This window comes from Varanus komodoensis, unplaced genomic scaffold (assembly GCF_004798865.1).
Source record: "Varanus komodoensis strain SLA01 unplaced genomic scaffold, ASM479886v1 scaffold17, whole genome shotgun sequence".
Lineage (NCBI taxonomy): Eukaryota > Metazoa > Chordata > Lepidosauria > Squamata > Varanidae > Varanus > Varanus komodoensis.
This window is the reverse complement of record NW_025335505.1, coordinates 15,388,800-15,408,307: the sequence shown is the minus strand read 5'-3', so window position 1 is coordinate 15,408,307 and position 19,508 is coordinate 15,388,800. Positions and strand designations below refer to the sequence as shown.

The following is a 19,508-nucleotide window of genomic DNA, read 5'->3' as shown; positions in this document are numbered from 1 at the left end:
CACTTCATTTCCTTATGACAAAAAAGAACTAATAGTCAAAATTGAAAAATGGCATCAATGATATTGTTCTTGAAAGTCCTGCAGCATAATTGTATTCATGTTTAGACAGAGAAAGTTGAACAACTCCCATCATTCCCTGGACAGCCATGCTAGGGTTTTTTTTCCAGTTTAAACATGCATACAATTGCACATCTAATAGGATTATAATTAGTTCATTTTTAATGTCCTACATTTTCTGAAAATAAGGAAAGTTGAAATGTAATAACAACCTTTGATACATTAATGTTCTTAGTATGGGCACTGGAATTCCATAATAATTTCATTATGTTCCATAATATGTCAAGGATTAGCTGAAGATAAAACCTGTATAATTGGCAACTCCATTATTTTCACAATTATTTTTTCACAAGCCACGGTTATATACAACATAGACAATCTTCTGGAAGAACAGAAATCTCTGGTGGAATAGTTTTCCATTTGCCCTCAAAGCGCCAAATCATTTTTGGAACAGATTTGGGAGACGCACAGGAGCGCAGAGGCAGAAAAGCATGGGAAAGACTAATTGTGTAAGCTCATTTCCTATTGCGCCAGCACATGCTATTTGCCAGTTTTCACTAGCTCAACTAGACACTACCCACAGAATGTTACACAAAGTACATTAACTTATCTGTACAGACAGAAAGATACTGTCTCACTCAACAAATTGCATGTATATAGACACTGCCTCATGAGTACCAATCTGATTGAACAGTTAAAAACACAAGAGGTAGGTCTCCTCTTCTACCAATCCAGCTATCCTAGCACCAAAGGAACTCAAATACCCATAATCATGTCTGCTTTCCTTTGAACTTTCAAGAAAAAGCAACTACCAGTTGTAATTTTTTCTGCACAAATGTTTATGATAAGAGAAATAACCAAACAAGATCTCAAAAAGATCATGTACAAACATGCAAACTCATCACACATCTTTATGCTTAAGGAGAATCATCAGCTAACATAATGTAAAACAAGTGTACAAAAATATAACTAATATTGTTCTTCAGACATTTCTTCCTTCAGGGTAATGTAGCCAATAAAATATTCCAAATTAAGATAAACTAAGAACAAGAAATTGTGCTGCACTTATGTATTTTACTTAGCAGCATTTTTATACTACTTATTAACTAAGTTTGCTTGGCACTGTACAGGAAAAAAAACTTTTTATAATATATAAAAAGCAGAAAATGAGCATGTAATCAATAATAGTGTCCAAGATCTAAGAAGAACTGAAGCATATTTTTAAATCTAAAAACTTGAGAAAATAAAAATAAATTCACCTTGCACAAAATAACACAAGGTAGGTATCAACTGAGCTGCTCTGAGGAAGGTATTTAACAGCTGTGAAAAGGATTGCTCTTCAGGAGTTACCCATGTCCCTGGATAGGGGGTTGTAGGAACTAAATCTACTTTTCCTAAAACTGGGTTTAGTCCATCCTTTCCCAAGTTTATTGTTGCATATTCTGGATGAGAACTGAATAAGGTCTGGGACTGACTTCTTAGCTGAAATGCCAAGGCCAGGAAGCCCAGAGATAAGCCAAGGGGACAAAGAGAACTAGACTGCATCTATGGGAATCTTTGTTGAACAGGAATGAACTCAATATTCAATATTATTAGTCCAAGTATATGGTGCCATATCAAAAGGACAGACCAATTAGCATCAGACACTCCCACCAACAGGCAGAATGAATCATAGAATGGGTATATTTGGCTTTCTATTTGCACTAACTCAATTGCTTTTAACAAGTTTTGTAGAAAGTTAAACATACTCTCTATAATAGATTTGCCACCTGCCTGAAAGAGAGAATAAAGCAACTATTCTCTCTCTCCGAGGTTCACCTTAAAACAAGACATCTCAGGGATTGTGTCAAAGTTTGGAAGTTTTAAACAGCAAAAACTTTTTGCATTGTTTATCTATCTTTTAAAGGAATATGATATTCCATGATGTTATAATTATATCTTTTGTATAATTCAAAAGGATTACCACTACATCTTATTGGAACACATACTTTAGTCCTCTTCATTGGTTCTTATAAATAACTCTACTTTCCCCCAAACAAATGTATGTAAAGATGTTGGTTTTCGGGGGAGGCAACAACGGGAATGAATTGTTTTTCATAAATGCCACCATTTCATGAACTGAAATAATTTAAATGTAGTTACATTTCCTGAAAAAAGAAAATGTGTGTGTTTGTCTTATGATAAGATAGCCACAGGTTCAGCTTATAAGGACACAGAGAGCCAGATGATTAGTCTATCTGTAGTTCATGAACAGTAGCTCTTCTAGTTTCTTCATTCATGGCATGTGAAGTATTGACTATACATGTGTGCACAAACATACATCTGCATTTATATAAGTGTGCAATTAGGTCTCAGAAGCACAGGCTGGTATACCAAAAACCTCTACATCCTTAAAATAAATAATTAAAGAAAAGCCTTACAAATTAAGGCAGTTCTTTTCCAATTGCATTGAAAAGGAATAATACAATGATGCAATAAATGAATATTTAGTACACCCCAAATAGTTCCTCTACCCAACTAGTGTTATATCTAGATGCAATATAAAGCTAGAAAGCATTATAAAGTAGAACCAAGTCCTTGCTTCCCAATACAGGCCTTCACATTCCTGTTGTCCTGCTGAACTGATTAAGCTCATGTCATTCCTGCCTTGCATTTTCAGCTCACATGTGGGAGTAAAAATACTGTCCTTCTAAGGCCTGCTGAAATGTAGGATTACTTCCTAATACATTGTCTGACACTGAAATTCAGTGTTAAATATTACTTTAGGATGGTGTCAATCTATCCAACTAGCACAAGGAATCCTTTCTGCCTTGATTTAAGCTGCTTTAAAAAAAAATCTCATGCCAAGTATACAGAAATAGTCTGTAATTGGGATTCCAGCAACCACAGTGCACTCTCTCTCAATTAACATCCTGTCAAGATAGCAAAATGTTTCTAAGGTCAATTTATGATTATTCTTTCTTTAGCCTTGTACACCTTTTCTACAAAGAAAAGCACAGCATCCAGGGCAGTGATAATATATATTAGCACTGTGATAAGCTTCCATCCACTTGTAGAATTTAAAATTCCACATGGCCTATCTCTTATCCCTCTTGGAAGGAGAGCACATTCATATAAATATATATAGTCCCCTGAGATAACAGTTACAGCTGAAACATGCAGCTCTGCCTGTATATGTCTTCCTACTGCAGAGCCAGGAAATATTAAAAGTTGTTACCAACAAAAATATATACTTTGATCAGCATATTTGCTGGAATTGGGATATAAATTCTCATCTGCTGCTTGATCTTAAACCACAATATACACAAAACTCAATATACACAAATAATAGGTGTTAACAGTTTCAACACTTGTGTTTCCATTGTACCAATTCCTGAACAGAAACAAGGCTGTAATAAGGCTCCTTGAAGTTTGAAAGTCATATACAGCTTGGCTTGTGTTGTAAAAACTAAATATCACAAATTTGGACGGAAGCAGAAGACCACTTAGTCCAATGACTCTAGTAGGGCTAGTCATCCAGTCACGCAGCACGCCACAGATCGATATAAATATGAACAAGACAGCCCACAGTGTGCTAAAAGCACACAATTGTGGATCAGTCCTTCTTTCCAAATGGAGCTCTGTTTATGCTCATGTCAGTTCCAGTTTTCTGACTATCTATTCCTTAAGAATAAATACAATTTTATAATTGTATTTTATTAATTGCAGCCAGAGTGGGTCATCAATTTATTTATGCTGTTAGCCATCCAGAGACGTTAGTAATTGGACAGCATACAAATTTAAGAAAGAAAGCAAGCAAGCAAGCAAGCAAGCAAGCAAGCAAGCAAGCAAGCAAGCAAGAAAGCAAGAAAGAAAGCAAGAAAGAAAGCCAGCCTGCCTGCCTGCCTGCCTGCCTGCCTGCCTGCCTGTATAATTCTGCATACTGACTTATTGGGACACAGGCCTGTTTGGTTTTTGTTGTTTATAGAAAAAATAGCATAGTTACTTTGTGTTCATAACACTGAAGCCACCAAAGTAAAATATTTAAAGCTAAGTTCAATCAACATTCTTACAATATGCCACTCCTTTGCAATTTATTATTGATATATCCCAGACAGCCTTAAAAACTTGATGAGAATTCTCCCTTTCACTTCCTGGAATGGCCACTGGGAAAAAAGTAGTTTGGCATGTGTCAGAAAACAAGAAAAGTCAGAGAGGCAAGGAATGGAAGCTGAGGGGAGAACAAGCTAGTTCACCAGACTACTATCAGCATTTCATCCCTGACTGAGAACATTCTTGCTGGCTGGAGGAATTTAAAAACAAGGACAACAGCCCTCAATTGTATCCTTTCCTGGTTGCTTACCAGATAGCCACCCAGTCTGTGATCTGTACCATAATAAACACTGATCTGTATCATGTTAAGCATTGCCTTTTAATGAGCAATGGAGCAAAACTATCCCAGTGTTTTTATCCTGCAATGGATATCACAGCCACAAGGACAAATCCAATTTTACTTAAATCAAACCCTATAAGCATGAGGCTAGATCTATAATAGCTGCTCATTCTAACTTTTCACATTGATTGCAACAGAACCCATGTATAAATCATGATGCCCATTATACCTCTCCTCTGTGTCTGCACAGCACAAAGCAAGACAGCAGTACTAAAATGACAAGAAGAGGCTCTAGTTTAGGTTCCCCTTATTTGGATATGGGTGCCACAGTAGGAATGTGTGACAGGACTTGACTGCAAAGCCCACACTCAGTATTCTTGAATCTCTGGAGGGCACCATGCTGAAGAAGGCCAATCCAGTCCTTGTAGCTAGATCCAGCTTTGAGTCCTGAAGCAACAGAACCACGGAAACCAGTAGTCATTTAGCAGCCAGTGGTCATCTCGGCTTAGATGCCAAATTCACGTTCTAGAATATCCCGCCCATGTTCTTCATGCAGCTGCCCGAAGCCCACTTTGTAACAGGCAGTGTGTGCACTTATGTTCCCAAATGACAATGAAAGAAAGTTGGAGGCCTACTGCAACAGGGAGGGCTTACTCTGTAGTGGAAAACAGAAGAGATAACACCACTTCTGAGATAAAAGGAGAAATGGCAAGGAAAGCTGCCTAAAGCAGCAGTCCTGCAACAGTCCACACACCATTGGTCTATGGGAGTTGCAGTCTAAAAACACCTGGAGAATCACACGTTCTACATCACCAATAGGTAGTATGAAGAATGTTAAAGCTAATAGGAAATTGGTTAGTTGATAACGTCTAGCAAACCCATGTAGCCTTTGAACCGATGAAGATTTCTGTGAGTTGTTACACATTCAGAGATCATCTGAGCTAAGGCAAAAGTGTTTGCATGGATTATTGATACCATTTGCATTTGAATATTACAATAATATCCATTTTCAATTTTACTGAAGTTTTTGCAGGATTGCACATATCCAATATCCTCAATTCAAGAGTTTTTTTTCTTTATGAAGAATTTCTATGATACATGGAACACCCCACCAATACCACTTCTCCCAAACTTTTTAAATCCAGGAAAAGCTTAGCTAATAAGATGGATCATAATGAAACAGTCATGATTACCATCAAGGTCAGTGTAGAGCAGAAACATTTGAATGCACAAGTAAACGCCTTACAACTAGCCTGTGATTTTCCTTCATATTAAAAGAGCAATTGCCTAAGATCAGTTTAATCAGTTTTGACAATCATTAGCAATCCATCAAAATCCAAAGTCCTTAGTCTAGTAAACAGGAGGTGACATTTTGGAATCAATTTATCATTTATCAAAGTTCCTTACACTCTTCCTATCAGAAAGAGTGTGGGGGACGGAAGGAGCAAGCTGGATAAGAAGAATGAATCAAACATGCATCACCAATTACGAAGATATACCTTCTCCAAACAAAGAATGAACACAAAGTCAAGTTATCCTCAGTGTCCTAACCAGCAGTTTACTAGGAAGAAGGAAAAGACTTCTTTGGATGTGAGCGAGCACTAAGTTGTTGCAAGTCCACTTCATAACCTGTACTGTTTTGTTTTGTTTTTGCATTAATTCGTGAACCAAGCAGTTACATGAAGCACTATCACGACATGTCTCTGATTTTAACTGTTCTCTCCTTCCAGAGCAGAACAGCAGCAGTCTCCACTGTGTGACCCAAGGCTAATTCCATCCCCTTTATTGTATCCAATATCTGTGGATTGCTTTTGGATTGTAAATCTGGTTAACCCTTAATAGGTGCTTTCTGCCCTTGCCTTCCAGCGAGCCAATACTGCATGTGTCGCCTTCCCTATCTAACACACTCTTAAAGGAATCCCTGTTCTAGAGCCAAGCCAGGCATGTATAGCAATGGTGTCTGGCAGGCTTCAATGTCAGCTATTGCCTCTGCTGACTCCTGACAACAGGAAACATTTCTGAGGCATAAGGGAGGGTGAAAAGTTAGCTGAGTCCTCCTTCAGTCCTGCCACTTGCATACACACACCTTTCCAGGTGAGCCTGGCCTTCTGCAATAGATCTGCAATGGAACTTTCAGTCGGCTTGGACACACAGAAGGTGGCAGCAGCAGTATCACCCATCATCCTGCTCTGGTGTCAGCTGCCCAATGCATTACAATTCCTTCCCTGGTCTAGCACACTCTGTAACCTTTCCATCAATGATGCAGAACCATTCATGCATCCCATCCAAACAGGCTTCCAGTCATTCACAGCCAGCATCTCCACTGCACTTTCTCACAGCCAATACTTTTGCATATTTTGTCTTCGTTCCCTGCACGCCTTTCCTATCTCCATCCTATTTTCAAGCTGCTTGAGGCTAGTTTCAATGCTTTCTGGCTTTTCTTCTCGTGGATGGATCTATGTGCATGCTTTTTTAAATATTTCTCCATGAACTTAACACAGTGCCCTGCCCTTTGACACACTCACAGTCCAACCTGTTAACAGCTTCCAGCAGAAGCTGTTGAGGATCGGGAAAGGAGCTTCAAGGAAAAGATTCCTGTGTCATCAAACTGAGAAAAAGAGCCACTCAGTCCACACCGGAGGCACACGTTATCTAGACCCGATGCATATTTACTCAGAAGTAATTCCCTATAAAATAAGTAGAGCATTGCACCCCTAAGCGCGCTTAGAATGGCATCGCAGCCTACAAAGGAGGATAAAAAGGTGGCGGGTCTCTGTCACTCCATCAATGCACGTCGGCCGATAAACGTCGTGTTTTGGTTTGGTCTGGGTTTCCTTTTGCCAACATGGGTGAACGTGAGCCTAACATCAGATCGTGGGAAGCGCCCGCCTGGTGCCTTCAGGTTTCTTGTCAAGCCGGATCGCGCCCACATGCACGCTCGAGTGGGCTTGCTGTCCCTACTGGCACATCCGCGACTGAGCCCGGAGGCACAGCGGACGGGCCCGGGCTGCACGCACGCCTCCCAAGAGCCCACCGGTGCCTCCGCCGTCATCCTCCACACCTCGGCGGGCGAGCGCGCAGCGGCCAACGGCGCACGGAAGGCAAGCCGAGTCTCCAGCCGCCTCCCGCGGAGGCGGCGGCGGCGGCAGCAGCGCGGAGGCGAGCGCACTCCCGCTCGCCCCCGCCGCCCCGTCCTGGCCCCCACCTTGCCCGCCCGGTATCGCTACAGCAACGAGGAGAGGCTGCCGCGGCGGCGCTTCCCCAGCTCGGCCGCCCGGGCGCGGGCGGACAACGGCGAGAAGAACCGAGCCGGCCGGGGGAGAGAGACGGAGGGGGCGGCGCGGCTGTCTCGACACTCACCCCGAGCTTCCTGCTGCGGATTTTCACGTAGCCTTGCTTGACTATGTCGTTAAAGTTGGAGGCCATGTCCGGGGCGCGGGGGCCACGACGTCCCCGATCCGTGCCCGGGGTCGCCGCCCTCCGCTGCCGCCGCCGCCGCTCCTCCTCCGCCCCCTCGTCCTCCTTCTTCCTCCCGCCGCCGCCGCACACCTTCGGCCGCCGGCTCCCGAGACGCCTCTGGCATCCAGGCGGCCCCGCCAGCAGCGGAGCAGGTCCTCTCGTGCTGGCCCAGCGCAGCCCACCGCGCCTCCTCTCGCAGCGCGCCGCGCTCAGCTCCGGAACGCGGGCGGCGGAGGAGGCAGGACGCGGGCGAGCGGCTCTTTTGCCTCGGGGAGGGAAAGGGGAAGGGGCTCGGGCTCCTTGCCCCCCGCCGCCTCCGCCGCCTCCGCCGCCGCCGCCTGGAGCAGCTCCGCTGCTCTTCCAGCTGCGCTGTGCGTTCCTTCCCTGGGCAGCTCCCGCTGCTCTGCCGGCACCTAGAGGCTTCGGAGCTCCCCGCGCCGCGCCACCTCCCGTAAGGCGAAGGGGAGAAGAGCGCACGGGGAGGGCTTCCCGTTGGTTCGCTTCCTCCCTTCTCCTCCTCCTCCTCCTCCTCCTCCCCTCCTCCTCCTCCTCCTCCTTCTTCTTCTTCTTCTTCTTCTTCTTCTTCTTCTTCTTCTTCTTCTTCTTCTTCTTCACTTTCCTCTTTCTTCCTCCCTCCCCTTCCCCTCCCCTTCCCCTCCCCGTCTCCCTCCTCCTCCTCCTCCTCCTCCTTCACTACATCGCCGCCAGACGAGACTGGCAGAGAAAATGTCAGCTCCCCGCTTCTGCTCCCGTTCCCAAGCTCATTCTCTCGTTTCCCTGGCAGTCACTCACTCCCAGCCTCGTCTCCCAACGAGGCGCTTCTCTCGATACCAAGTCCGGACTGCATCCGAAGGACCCTGCCCTGCCCATTCTCCAGTCAGACGACCCTGCTTCCCAAAGCAGACCCCCCCTTCTCCGTCTGATTTACTTTGCTCTCTCTTGCGGTATGAGAAACTTCTGTATAAAGGAGAGCAAAACATCCATATCCGTTCACCTGTGCTCGCTGTCCCGATAGCGACAAACGGATGATGCTGAGTGCCCAACACGATCACTATCACTTTCCTGAGAAGAAAGCCTTTCAATGGGACTTACTCTCTAGTAAGCAAGTTTTGGTAGCCGCCTTACAGGGCAATCCTGCCCTCTCACTCTACTGAGAGCCACGGAACTGGGCTGCAGCCTCTTGAGCACCACTGAACCCAGGAAACTTCTAAGTAAGCATGTACAGGACTGCTGAAAGAGAATGACATGTGCCGTGTAAGTCCTGGTCATGCACTTAGCACGGTGTGCCGGAGTGGGACTTACTCCCAGCTAAATGTGCTTAGGATTGCAGACGATTTCTTTCAACATCAGAGAAGAGTTCTTGGGTATCTTTCCTGACTGGTGCAGCAAGAAAGGTTTACTCAGTGATGCCAAACAGAGAGCAGTAACATCTTTGTAATGCCCTGATTTGCATGGAAGAAGACTGGATTCAGAAGGCATATTTCTAGCCAACCTTTCTGCCCATTAGGGCCTGCAAAGCCACTTGTAGCTACACAAAACTACACCACAACCATAAAATGGTAAATACCAAATAAACCAAATAAAAAGAGGCAACAACCTACCCAGAGTTAAGTTCCAGCAATTTCCATGAGAGTTTTAAATACAGACATATTTCAGTCCCAATTAACTCAATGATTGAAAGTTTTCATTTATTTATGGGATGCATACCTGGGGACATCAAGTTCCTATGGTGATACATAAATAAAGCAATTGATCAGCAATTTTGAAAGGTGCTAGAGGTAAAACCCATATGTATAAGTGTTATTTTTTCAACCATTTTAGGAGCACATCTTGCAATATAAAGTAACTGGGTATAAGAACCCACTCACCCAGATGCATCATTCTTCCTCCACAGAGACTTCTCAACATCTTTTTTCCCCTGGCAGAACTTTTGTACCTTTAATAGCTATAAAAGTCAAATATCACTTCCAAACTTACAGGTTCAATGGTCTTCCACTATGCAGAACCTATGAGAAACAGTGCAGTTCTCTGCCTATTGATTCAAAAGTAATCCCTGTTGAACTTATTTCTAGGCAAGTAAGTAACCCAATTGTAACATTGTTGCATCAAGTCAAAATATGAACACATGCTCAAACATATATTGAAAACATCTGGATGTTCAGACAAATTCCAATAATGGAACAAGGGTGTTCCTCTTCAGTCTCTCCAGTATTATATAGTCATGATCGCAAGACCTGTTCTGTTAGGGTTCCCAGTTGTGTGGGAAGCCAATGTGTATTCAGTGGTGAGGCTGTGGACTGTCCTTTCAAACATCACTCTGATCCTGTGAATATCAAAGGGAGGTTCCAATGGGGCCAATGAGAGGGGGAAGCACGGTCCTGGTGGCCTTTCTTGTGTTGGATGGATTGAGCACCCCCAGTGAGAAACAGAGGAATACAATGGCTTGAGAGTGGCACTGTCTGGAATAAAGGAATGAGCAAATGGTGTCAGTTTCAGAACAAACAGCTTGCATAGCAAAGAAATGACCAGAGTCTCATTGACTGGAATCAAGGCAATGTAGCATGTGTTTCAGTGTCATTCCTAATGAAATAAAATTAACACCATACTGGGAATCTATACAAAGGAGAAAAATGCTTCAAAGGAAGAGAAATTGTTCCTTTGAGAATTCATTCACAATGTTATTTATGTAGTTTTGTATATGCATGAATGCATATGCGCTTCCATACACATAGCACCTTTAAATGTTCCATCCGTTAAACAAAAACAACAAAAATGTGTGAATCCTTCTTGGGTAGGAACAAAGAACTCTTATATAGTTTCAGCTCATTTATCTACTCTACTCTGCCAAGTCATAAACATGTTGTTATAATGAACCTTAAGGCAGTTGAGTGTTTGTATTTGCAATAATACAAGAAGTTGGGATAGGGACCTAACAGAGGAACAACATATAGATAATTGCTTATTTGCATTATCTATATGTATTTATTTCCTATTCTGCCTTTCCACTACAAATGGTGCTTAAGACAGCTAATAAGAATAAGATACATGTGGATATATGTAGTGCAAGCAAAAAACCAACCCAATTAATATAATTTCATATAAAAGACAATAAACAGAACGTACCTCAGCAATGGCTCCTTAAATCCTGTTTGAATACAAACATCTTTGCCTGCTGGTGGAGTGACAACAAGGATGGAGAAGGTGGCATTTCAAAGAACCTAGGCATGAAGGTGCAGGGAACTCAGCCTCAGGGCCAAATTCCATTTTGGAGGCGATCTGTAGTGAACGATGCTGGAGGAGGAAGAGTGAGGCCACCCCCATGCCAGTATATTGTATCTTAAAGCTCTTTTTTAGAATTACTTGGAAGTAGAATGGGGTGGGAGGGTGGGTGGAATTGCACATAAGCTAGGAAATCACCACATGCGGAGAGGGGGTTGGGGTCTTTGGAGGCATTCTGATATGCTGGCCTGGAATCCCTGGAAAGATGGATCTGGACTCCTAGGCATTTGGCATAACTTTGCACCTGTTGATATTTTTTTGAAGCAGCAGAAAAATTGTACCACTTTGTTATCAACATGGAATATGTAGCTCAACTGAGTCTGTGGAGGTGCTAAATATAGCTTTCTTGCACTTCAGACATGGTGCACCTTGATTCTGCTTTTGATAAATTGGGTGATATTTATTCCTATTTTGGATGCATTAAATGGAAAAGAATTGTATCTAATGTTAGCCTACCTTTAATCCCATGTGTTCCATTGGGTCTACTCTTACTTTGAATGCCGCCTAATCAATGCATGTATAACAACATGGATGATATTATGCACCACCTAATATTGTTTAAAATGGTTTATCAGAGTGGTTTGCACTTGCATGCACTTCTATTAAAAATATTATTGGATAGCTCTGCATGTGGTTAAACCCAGGCTATAACATAGCTTTACAGGTGCATATACATTTACTTGAGGTTATCCTATCTGTTCTCTCTTTGTACAGACCACGTGTTATCCACATGGAGATCCTTCTAGGAGCTGCATACATTAAAGAGTAGGACTAACATTTCTGGACCAACCTCCTTTGACAGACTGTGAAATGACAGAGATAAGTTAAAGCTGCAAAGTGACAGCTTAAGGAATCAGGTATGGTGTCAAAGGATGGCATTATTGGGCACCTTTCAAGAGCATACCTCAATTAGGGGTCCCAAATACAAGAGACCCAGGAACCTGATTGTCCACCTGCTTCTTGCTCCGAACAGACAACAGGGATGGTGTGAAGGAGATGCAGCACATGTCACCCTCTGTTTGCTCATCACTCCCCTACCTGATAAGCAGGTAGGTGGTAGCAGTAAGGAGGAAGAGGAGAAATAACAGTTGACAACAGTGCTAATGGGTTGTAAGATTCACTTATGATTAGGGGCCCATTAACAATGACTTGGCTAAAGGATTTCTGAAGCATGAAGCCAGCACTGGCAAAAGCATGTGAGGAAACAAACCGGCTCCCTCCATTTCTATACTGTAAATTCCTTTCTCCTGTTAATTTGCTTAAATGGAATCGTTGATGCCAACTTTTCCAGCATATTTAATTTTTCTTGTGTCTATACCACATGAGCCAGTATAATGCAGTGGTTAGTGAGTTGGATTGGGATTTGGGAGATCCATACTTACAAGGAGCTCTGTCTCTCTCTTCTCATGAAATTCGCTGCCTTTCAACTCCGTGGGGGGAAGGGCTTTCTGTTTTTTCTTTCTTTATGTCCATTAGTAAGAAATGCAGCTTTTTTCACGGGTATCATTGCAGAAAAAAGAAATAAAAATAATTCCCAATAAATCTGATGCTAATAGCTAAAGTAGGCTAAACGAAAAAAAGTATGCTGATGACTTGCAGAGAGCTAAAATCTCTCCTGTACCATCCGGCTGAGAAAAGCTTGATTTTCTCCCAATAAGCGCAGAATTGCCATTCCACAGCATCTGGGAGTTTTGCCAAGCAATCTATCTTCACCCCTACAGGGCTTAAATTGAGCCCCCGCGGCCCACCACCGGACAGTTACCAGCGTGATAACGGAGGTTCGTTAATCACGTCTGTCTCATCCTGATGCCATACTTGAATCACCCGGGATTTGGGAGATCCAGGTTCTAGTTCCCAGTAAGCCATGAAACTCACTGGGTAGGTTTGCGCCAGTCACTGATTCTGAGCCAAATCAACCTTACAGGGTTCTTGTGGGTATAAAATGTTGATGAGCAAGAGGAATATGTAAGTCACCTTGGGTTAATTGCAGAAAAAGGTGTAATAGAAATATAATTAAATAAATGAAATTAAAAATAAATATAATAAATAACTGGTGTATAACAGAGTATTATATATGCTATATATGTGGTTAATAATTAATAGATAAAAGAAATACATAAAACTGGTAAGGATACCAAGAACACAATTCCTTTCAATATACCCATACTTCATAAGCTGAACTGCTAAATTTACCATATTCATCATGTATTAATTTTGGAAACTTATTTTGGAGTTGCATAAGCAGCTTCTAATGCAAAGTTCTAGTACAATTAAATGCATTTATTTTGTTAGTGTTTGCAATATTTTAATTTAGTTGATATTACTAAAGTTTTATACATTTTACATGCTATTTATATTATGTGTTTTAATACACAATTCTATGCATTCTTAGACAGAAAAATGGCTTAAAACTTCCAGCAACCCCTGATTAGCCATGCTGGCAGTGCATGATGAAGACTTTTTTCTTTCTAAACATGCATAGGATTGTGGATTTAGTCAGACAAAAGGTCATGTTTGTTGTGCACTGTCAACACACACAGACACATGAACAGATACAATGTTTTATACTCTATTTATCATCACTGAAACTAGTTCTATTACAGTGTGACTCATTAACCAAATGCATACGTAAATGTAGCCTTCTGATCCAAATTTTCAAGAAGCAGATAAAAAGGTGCCTTTATAAAACAATAAACAAAGACAAACACAATCTTAGGTTCCAAAGTAAGCACTGAAACATTTCAGGAGAACAACAAAAAAATCTATTATTGAGTGTTGGTATGAAAGGAGAGATGGAGAATGCTGGTTTTGTGCTCACATAAGTAGGTGGGTGACAGAAAATAGATGCGAAGAGCATTGCTGATTATTTTCATGTATGTAGGTATTTGGACAAAACTATATGGCTTGAGTGGGAAAACTGGTATATCATTATGATCAAGAGTAGAGCTGTTTTGTAAATGATTTGTATAAAACAGTCCGAAATCCTTTCTACCTAGTGACATGCTTGACATCAATTATACGTAATCTTCTCTTTATTTGATGTGGAGATATTCTTCCAAGTTCTTTTTTTATAATAAGTTTTATTCAAAATTATAACCCTAACTAAAAACAACATCAATCATCAAAAACATTGGACCAGCTGTGTCAGTCCCCACATTTTTTTCTATTTATGATGACTTAAAAACAGATTTAAATCTATACGAAGTCCCGTTTCTCTAGCCAATAATAAAAAGAGTCCCAAGTTTGATAGAAATCAGTATCTTCTTTCTTCTTCGATAATGAAGTCAATCTATCCATTTCTGCACCGTCCAAGATCTTTTTTAGGATCAGTTCGTCAGTGAGTGGTTCTTCACTTTTCCAGTGTTGAGCAAATGCAATACTCGCTGCAGTAATTACATGTAAAATCAAATACATTTCTTGTTTACTAACATCAACAGGTATAATGACTAATAAGACTTCAGGTTTAAAAGCTAAGGATTTTTGTAACATTTTTACATTTCCAACATCCATTTGACATATTTAAAAACATCTTAGCTAATCTATTTGGCGACAGCTACCATCTATAAAACATTTTATAGCAGGTTTTCTTTATACACAGTTGCTAATCCTCCATCATTATCCAGAATGTCATCATATCTTATGATCCCTTCAAAGTTCAATGCATTTGGATATACAAGAGCTTCCATAGGTGAAAGCCATCTTGGTAATTTAGTATACAATTTGTCTTTAACTTTTTCCACCCCAACATTAATGATTTCCTAATATAGTACCAAGTTCTTGCTTACCTTTCAAATGCAATTATGTTAAGTATGGTCAATCTGGCATAGGTGTTAGGCTGTTAAACTGTGGTTCAGAAGACCTGGGTATCATTCCTTGTCCATCAAGCCCACTAGGAGTTTTTGGGGTGATCATTAACTCTAACCTACTTAACCTACTTCACATGGTTGTTGTAAATATGAAATGCAGAGGAGAAAGACCATAGACTTTGCACACTTTGGGAAATGGAGGAATATAAAAAATAACTCTCAAGTATTTTCTACATAACTATGTAGAAAATAGTTAGTGCCCTAAATGCATATCCAGAATAATGTTATACTCCATGCAGATATGGAACTGATCATTCATTACTGTTGGATAAATCCCGCTTGCCTGTCATCCTTAATTTTATTTTTAATATTTTTTATATTGTCGCTATTGCTATGTGCTGTCCTTTTTGACTTAAGGCAACCTTATGAATAAGTGCCCTCCAAAATATCTTGTCCTTGTCGACCCTGCTCAGCTGGTGGCTTCCTTGACAGAACTGATTCATGCCCCTCTTCATCTTCTGCTCTTGAAATTAGGTAGCAAGTCTTCTCCAGCAATTCTTGCTTTTTCATGATGTTCCCTTAGTACAGCAGACTCAGTTTTATCATTTTTGGCTCTAGGGAAAATTCTGGCTTGGTTTGATCTAAGGCCAGCTTGTGGCCGTGGCTTCTAGTCAAATGGGTGGCTTTGGGCCATTCACAGACTCTCAGCTCAAACTACCTCACAGAGTTGTTGTTGCAGGGATATGATTGAAAGCAGCAGGAGGAAAATTATGTAAGCCACTTTGATTTTGTTGTAAGGAAAAAGTGGGATATACATCTAATAAAAATAAATTTAGCAGGAGAGGAGAGAAAATGCTGATATTCAGAAAGTCGATTCAGGTATAAAACCAATATTTCTCTTAGTTTCTCAGTCTTTTTCTTTGAAATAAATAAACACCTGTAGCAGAATATTTGATCCTTCTAAAAGTGTGCATAGAAATTACATACATATCCACTGAAAAATACCCCACACAGGAGTAAATAGGAGAGCACTGCAAAAATATATGTGATAACAAGTCCTTGTTACATTATGAAGTGCAGTTTATTTTCTCTCTAGTTCAATATTATGTATGAGTAGCTTCTAGAATTGTGCTACTTTGTATATACAATAAAGTTTACTTGGAAGAAATTTCATGAATACAGGAGATGCTATATGAACTCTTAGTTATCTCAGGAGAAAGATCATTTGAAAGACTGGAAATCTTAGATCAGCATTTCAAAAAACTGATCCTGGCTGATCCATGCAGCTAAGGAGGGTTAGAACTGCTGCCCTTTTTGAGTGAAATGACTGAAACCCTGAGTTTGCTATGTGGGGGTTCCTGAAGGAAACTTTTTTTTTTTTACAGAAGAATTTCCAGGTATATTGTTCTGTGCTACAATAATATAAAGTACACAATCAGGGCAAAATGTAATTCTGGTCTTTAGCACAACCCAAAGCAGTGTGGGGAAGAATACTAGATTTTTTCATCATTTAAGAAACTCCTTGTGTATTCAAAACTAGCATCCCAAGGGAACTAGACTAAATCATAATAACCCAGCTTTTTATATGCAGATAGACTATTTTTTAATTTTGGAATTTGGACAAACATTCAAACATTGTTTTCCATGCCTACCATCCGAGATCTTCCAATATAGCATTAATGTATGTAGAGTTGGTCCCAAAACTTTATCTTGTAGTAAAGGGTAAGTAACAATCTTTGAAGAATTTATTCCTTTTGCTTTCAGAAGTTTTTCTGATTGCATTTGTTTGTTGGTTTGTTTATTATTAGCGGGCATATGTGTGTGTTTAAAACCATAACTTTTCTTTACAGAAAGTATTCCAACCAGTCACAGTTCATGTTAATGTGATGACTTCATGATAGTATGTAGCTGATCATGGTTCCATAATTTTGTCACAAAGCAAAGAGTGAAAGGAATACTTCTAAACAGGCACATGCATAATAATTTGGCTTATGTGAGTAAAACATAATGCATGAAACTTCACCCAAGCACTCAAGAAACCTTGCATTGAGTCAGATGGAAGCCAGTGAGTCATTGATTAATTGGACTAACTTCCTCAAACTAGGTGTGTCAAGGTGATGTGTATCTCCTTTTTGTCATCTCATGCTAGTATGGCCAATCAACAGAAATACTGGAAGTTGTAGCCTAAAACATCTGTAGGGGAATCCTGAAATAAATAATAAGTACAATGAACATATATGTGGTAACCTGTTCTTAATAATAAATGTACCATGTCACTTAAAATCAGTTCCTTTCAGTTTGACTTAAATTTTCATACTAGACAATAGTATAAATATTGGTCCTTTCCATCAATCACAACAGTTATGAACTGCACTATTGGGGCATAGGATATCTTTTATTGTACAGGTAGCTTTTGGAGAACTGGGTTGCAATTATGCTTGCCTCATATCTTCCACCCATGAAAAGCTTCTGATCCACTGAATAAATGTCACTGGTAGCAGGGGGAGTGAGTCAGTTTTCAATGACCCCCCACCCTCTGCAGCCCCCATGAAAGCTACAAGTGCGGGCAGGCATCATTAAAAGTTATGTTACATGTGATAGAAAATTTGACAACACATACACTGTGCTTCAGACTTAGTCAAACAATCAAGTGGCAAATGCAAGTGTAAATATATATTTAAAATCATGTGCATATATACAGGATCATTATAATTTCTTTTCCTGTCTTACAGATTACTTCAAATGTTTTTCATTTTTCCTTATATCATTTTTTTCTTTCTCATCTTAGTTTTCTTTTACCTCCCAGTTCTGAAATGATTTGTTGTGGTTGTTGATGCTTTTATAGAAAAAGTATGCATTTAAATCTGACATATGCGTCATCCCATCCGCAGTATAATCATGGCTCATTAGTGCTCAGGCATACAACAGCAGGTGAAAATGTGTTTCAGACTCACAAAGGTTAAAAAGCCCTGCAGCACACCATTAGAGTTTCATCTATTTTGTCATGCAGTTGGAGGCTCATTCTGTTCTCAACAGGGCATGTGCATGAATTTTATTTTGGGGTTGAGCTGATATGCAAGTTGGGTGATGATTAGCCCATTTAACTTCTATAAAAATGTAAAGACAGCTACCTAGGAATACTGAGTAGAAAGCGAGAAGGAATGCTGCCATTTCTTTGAGGTGCACTTTTCATGCATAGTGCAAAGAAATGATTTGCTTATTTTTAAAGTTTTTAAGGCATAGGAGTTCAGGTGTGAGCATGTATTCTGCAAGATGTTCAAAAACGTCAGTTTTGGCACAACAATATTTGCAAATATTTCCAAACTAAAGATACTATAGGAAAAATATTATTCATTTGCAGGAGATGGGAGGTTCTGATCTGATTATAACAGTATACTTATGGGAATCTGTAATCCCCGGAGACATGCTCATTGGCTTTCTTACTTAAATTAACAAACTATTAAAAGAAGAATTTGTTAAATTACCTGCTGTCTATGTGACACCACAGGGAACCACATCTACTTCATCCCCAAATAGGCCAAAGCCCATTGAGTTCAGTGGGTCTAACTCTGAAGTATATCTCATTAAAATGTGGTTTGCTTTTCTTTGAGCTGTACGATTGAACAGGGACATAATGGCAGTGTCTAGCAGGGAAATTGGCAGTCCATGCTCTAGCACTATGTAAGTTCCTCATGGATGCTATTCTCTTTAGAAGTCATAAATAACACAAAGATATACGTAAAACACATAATTAATTAGGCCCTTAAATGCACAGAAAATAAGAGTGTAATACCAGGTGAGGTTGGGGCAGGTGTCTAACTAGAAAGACATCTATCACCTCCAAGTCTCTGCAAGATTGCAACAGCCAGATCAGGCAATGTGAAAAGACAGGCTGACACATTTTTTGTCCCACATGTTCCTTCCAGTGTTTTAATCTCCTCACCCCCACGTTAGACAAGGCATACGGGGAGAACAAATGTGGGAAACTAGCTAGGTCAGCTTCAGGAAGACATGGCACCTTCTTGCAAATAAATACACAGCCGATCCAGAACTGCCCTATCCCATTCCTGTGGCAGAATTTCCTTTGTCAACAGAGAAGCATTTTTGTCTTAACTACAAAACCTTCAAATGGCTGTCCAAAGGGATGTGGATTGTGCTGCCTGGCAAAGATGTAGCAGCTGGACTTTATTGCTGCTCTTCTAAGCATGGTGAACTGCTGTACTCCTTGGGGAACAATGTCCTAGCAGTGCTAGGTTTCAGTGGATGTTCTGTATCCAGATGCTTGGAGTAGAATATCTGACACCCATGCAAAAACTCCCAAACAGTATTTTTGAAAAATATAGTCATTAAGAGTCATATATAAGCAGTCATATTTAAGAGGGAACACAAGAAACTTTGCTACAGTGCATGGTTACAGTCTGCACCCTGGCCATTTTACCAGCCTGGGGCATTATGCCAATGGAGTAGATCTCCAAATAACTGTGTCAAGCATCGCATTTCTTCTGCTGCAATAATGTCATGTTCCATTGTTTCAG

General features: G+C 40.6%; 1 protein-coding gene across 1 annotated transcript in view; it reads right to left on the bottom strand.

The window, feature by feature from the left end:
* DOK6 (docking protein 6) overlaps positions 1-8,291 on the bottom strand; it is a 270,546-nt gene extending 262,255 nt beyond the window's left edge. Inside the window, exon 1 of the mRNA XM_044426570.1 lies at positions 7,790-8,291. Within this exon, the coding sequence (XP_044282505.1) occupies positions 7,790-7,855 (66 nt within the window). The 5' untranslated portion in view covers positions 7,856-8,291. The remainder of the gene's footprint in view (positions 1-7,789) is intronic.
* Positions 8,292-19,508: the final 11,217 nt, after the last annotated feature.